Source organism: Gavialis gangeticus, unplaced genomic scaffold (assembly GCF_001723915.1).
Source record: "Gavialis gangeticus isolate Ggan-Ray unplaced genomic scaffold, GavGan_comp1, whole genome shotgun sequence".
NCBI lineage: Eukaryota > Metazoa > Chordata > Crocodylia > Gavialidae > Gavialis > Gavialis gangeticus.
Window position 1 is genome coordinate 155232518 of NW_017728992.1, and position 4480 is coordinate 155236997.

The following is a 4480-nucleotide window of genomic DNA, read 5'->3' on the forward strand; positions in this document are numbered from 1 at the left end:
ACCTTTGCAGAAAGAAATGTTGGCAGTGGTTTTTGGATAGGAGAAGGGAGAGACTTTGGTAGGAGATGCTCCCTTCCGGATTCGAACACGGCCTGGGATTTTGGTGGCTTTAAAGAAAGGCCCACCTGCGGGATCTCCACATCAAACCCGATGGCTGAAGTGGAGTTTGCAGTTGGCAGGATACCTGCATTGGGAGGCGGGGAGCATGCTAAAAAAGCCAGTACTCCCATGGTTAGAGACCCCTACAGATGGGGAGATCATAAACCCCATAAAATGTCCTGACAGTTTCGATCTGGCCAACCCCCATGCTCTGTTTACTGATGAGGCAGCTGAAGGCCCAGTAGCAACTTGGGCCTGGTACTGCCCTTTCTCGGAGGAATATGGGAAGGGGGACTTAAAGGGGAGCGCCCAGTTCGCAGAATTGAAGGCAGTGGAAGAAGCTGGGGGTCGGGCTAGAAGATCTACTAGGTCCCTTCTGACCTTTAATCTATGAATTTAATCTATGAAAAAGCAATTGCTTATGGGATCAAGCAGGGTTGGAAAGAAGTGAGGGTATACACTGATAGTTGGGTATGCACGAATGGGGCTAGTGAGTGGATTCCCTATTGGGAGAAGGCTGGATGGCACATGAAAGGTAGGCCAGTTTGGAGAATGAAGGATCAAATCAAAGTGGCCATCCGGCATGTGGCCGGGCATCAGAAAGATGATTCGCCAGAGGCTTGTTGTAATGATTTCTGTGTGTGTTATTGATTTTTCCTCATAATAAAGAGTGGCACTTGGGTTTTACTTGGTGTGTGACTTGTGAGTTACTCACCTACCCCTTTTGGGAAGGGAGGGAGTCCCTATCAGTCATCTAGTTAAATCTCCTGCCCTGAGGTAGGATCATCCCTATTCAAACTATCCAATGCAAATCCATTGTCTAACCTCCTAGCAAAACTACACAGTCAACCCTGTCACAAAACCCAGAACATAACACCCTGATCTTCCACAGGTAAAGCAAGGGGACAACAACAGCCAACATCCTGCCGCTGCAAAGATTGTTAAAATATGCTCTAGAGATCCCAGGAGAGGGCCGCTTACAGAAGAAGGTAAAAACAGCCAAAGTCCACCATAGGATAAAATCCCTTTCTGAGCCCAAATATAGTTATCAGTCTGGCTCTGAGCAAAGGGACAATACCCCCCAGCCAGGAACCTCTGCATTTAAGTCCCAGCAGAAGCATGGTTACACCTCTGTCAAAATCCCCAGCCTTCACTGCAGCCAGCACCCCATGTGCTTCTGAGGAAGGCTTATAAAAACTCCTGACATGTAGCAGCAGGAGGAGAAAAAAATCCCTCCTGGCCCCATGCAGCAACCAGCAAAGCCCAGAAGAAGCCCAGAAGCATAAGAAATACCCATAGTAGAACATAGTCATAGCTACACCTAGATCCCTGACCACTCACTGTCTATCCAACCTTTTCTTGACCACCTCCACTGATGAAGATTCCACAACTTCCCCAGGCAATCTATTCCAATGCCTCACAGCTCTAACAGTGAACATGTTTTTCCTAATATACCATCTAAACCTAACTTTGCTGCAACTTCCAGCCATTGGTCCATGTTCTACTCTGTGCAGCAAGACAGAAAAGGTATTTTCCCTCTTCTTGATGTCAGCCCTTCAGGTATTTGAAGACTTATCATCTCCCTTTTTAAAGCACCTTTCCCACAAGCTGAACATGCCTGTTTCCTTCAACCTCTCCTTGTATGGCTTATCTTCCAAGTGGACTGAAGCATGGAGTGCACACAATGCTTTATGCTCATAGTGCAAAGAGAGAGGAGAGGCAGGATACAAGTATGTAGTACAGAAGCTACTAATTAAAAGCTTCTGAGCTCAAATGTATAAAGGACATGTACTTATAAACTAGCATTTGAAGAAGGAAGTTTAACTGGAATATTTTATTTCATTACAAAATATTAACATTAAATCTTCTGTTTAAATAGAAACTTTATTTTCATGAATCCTCAATGCTGAATTGAATTTTACCCGATTCCGTTTTCAATATAAATCTCACCTGATCAACCGGAAAGACTTTTATCCTTTCACTTCCCAGCCACTTTTGAAATTCATATTTCCAGTTCTTTACCAGACTCCCAGGAGTGACAATTAAGACACGCTTTATTATAGGTTTGCATCCATAAAGCCCCTGACGCAGGAGAGTCCAGACTAATGAAATACACTGCAATGTTTTTCCTAAACCCATTTCATCAGCAAGAATGGCTCCAAACCTGTCACTAACTCTGTAAGAAATAATCACACTGTAGTAAGACTTTAAAGTAAATCCTATAATTATCTGTAATCGGGTTTTGGGAATCTGTTTTTAGGTATATACAAATATTTATTTTTACTACAATCAGTTGTACTTTTTATTCAGTTAAACCAAAGAGATTCTTTTTGCTTATATAAAACTCATGTTCATTACTAAACTTGCATATCAAACTTTCAAAATGTTTATTTTAGTTTACCTTAACACATACTTTAAGAAGCTTTAAATAAAAAAGGATGAGATAAAAATGTAGAAAACAAAAATAGTAGTTTTTCAGCAGATGATGTATAAAGCTATGCTTATTCCTCTCTGTAAATTTCTGAAGTATCAAGAAACAGTGCACTTTGCCTTTGGTCAGGAGATATTAAAGTTAAAAAAATATTCAGGTCTTTCACATGTAACATGGATATACAAAATGCTCCTAAGTTTTTGTGTGTTTGCTTCAAACAAAACTAAAAGTTAAGACAATTAAAATGAAAACAAATATCCTACCTCATTCCCATTACACATTCATACAGAAATACAATCCCTTCTTTCTGGTGTGGTCGAAGATGATTTACAATGTAAGGATCCACAACTACATCAATCACAGGTAAACCAGCCTTATTGAACATCTGTTGGTGACTTGGGTTTGGACGTGGCATAACTAACGAATCTTAAAGTTCAAAACATACAAAAGATGTTGTAACAGATCATGTGTTTCTACTTCCTAAACATAATATATTGTTTTTCCTATATAAGGAAAAATTAGAGCTGCTTTGTTACACATGAATATCATGATACACTCGGGTCCCTCTATGCGAGGGCTGCATTCCAAAAAAACCATTATAAAGTAAATTTGCATAAAGTGAATCCATTATTACATGTAACATATCAGCCTCACTCTACTCTCCCCCCTTCCCCCCCGCAACCATGACAAATTCACACAATACAATAACTGCTGCAGGGAGAGGCTGTGAGCTCCACGCTGCAAGGAGCAGCATGCACAGGGGGTGCATCGCCAGCGCAGTGCGGGGCGGGGTGGAGAGGCACCCAGGGGAGGGAAGCAGGGCAGTAAGGAATGCTGGCTGCTCGCTGCTCCTGGCTCTGCCCTGCTTCCCTTCCCCGGGTGCCTCTTCAGCCCAGCAGGTGCGATCTGGTGTGGCTTGGAACAGTGGGGCTGCATGCAGAGGCTACAAGCTTCCTGCTGCACCAGGTCATGCCTGCCGGGCTACGGAGGCACCCGGGGCAGGGTAGCGGGAAACAGCGGGGCTCATTGCCAACCGACTTCGCATAAGATCGGATTTTTCTTGCACAAAGTGAATTTCTGGTATAAATAAGGTTGTCGCATATAAGTGAATTCGCACAGAATGAATTTGTACGAAGAGAGACCCGGGTGTAATTCTGTAAATAATAAAAAACTTTACACCTTAAAGGATTCCAAAGTGTTTTACAAATTTACTGAATATGAAATGCAACACACTGACAAGGTTTGAAATAATTTTTTACATAACATACCACTCCACTATTCTATTTTAGATTACTACTTGACTGAATATGTAGCATGAACCAAAGGAGGCTATAAGAGAGTCACTGAAAGAAAGTTATAAACCAGTGGTGCCAAACCTTTCCCCCACCCTCAGGCTGGATGGACAATGCTTATTCTGTCTGCAGGCCATATTGTCAAGGGGGCCATTCTGGCATGTGGAGCAGCAAGGCGGAGCCTGATCCAGTCACGTGGTGGGGAAGCGGAGTGTTAATACAACATCTACACACTTGGCTGCTTTTTCCAAGTCTACATATCCTGGCCTGGCCCTGATGCAGCTATACAGTGTAAAAGGGGCATGGCCCAGCCCCGCGGGTGGGATGGGCAAGGGGACATGGCTCAGGCTCTATGTAGTTGTTTGGGTGGAAGGGCAAGGCCCAACACCAATCCAGCTATGCAGGTCTTGGGAATCTGGCAGTGGCAGAGGGGCGGCAGTATTAACTTGCCACTACTCCCCCACCACCAAATTTTCTGACCTTTGGGGAGCTCCCTGGGCCAGATACAAAGGCTCTGTGGGCCACATTTGGTCCACAGGCCAGAGGTTGAGCACCCCTGATTTATTAAACAGTGGCCTACTTAAGCAGTAATCCTTCCAACAAAATATTCAGGTTTATAACTATGAAGAGGATATCTTCTGCTCTATCAGTAGGGACA

General features: G+C 43.6%; 1 protein-coding gene across 1 annotated transcript in view; it reads right to left on the minus strand.

Annotated features, from left to right (window-relative positions):
* Window positions 1–4480, minus strand: part of RAD54B (RAD54 homolog B (S. cerevisiae)) — a 190549-nt gene that overhangs the window by 50657 nt on the left and 135412 nt on the right. Inside the window, exons 6-7 of the mRNA XM_019527934.1 lie at window positions 2794–2956; window positions 2050–2275 (exon numbers count right to left, since the gene is read on the minus strand). Coding sequence (XP_019383479.1) covers window positions 2050–2275; window positions 2794–2956 — 389 coding nt within the window. The remainder of the gene's footprint in view (window positions 1–2049; window positions 2276–2793; window positions 2957–4480) is intronic.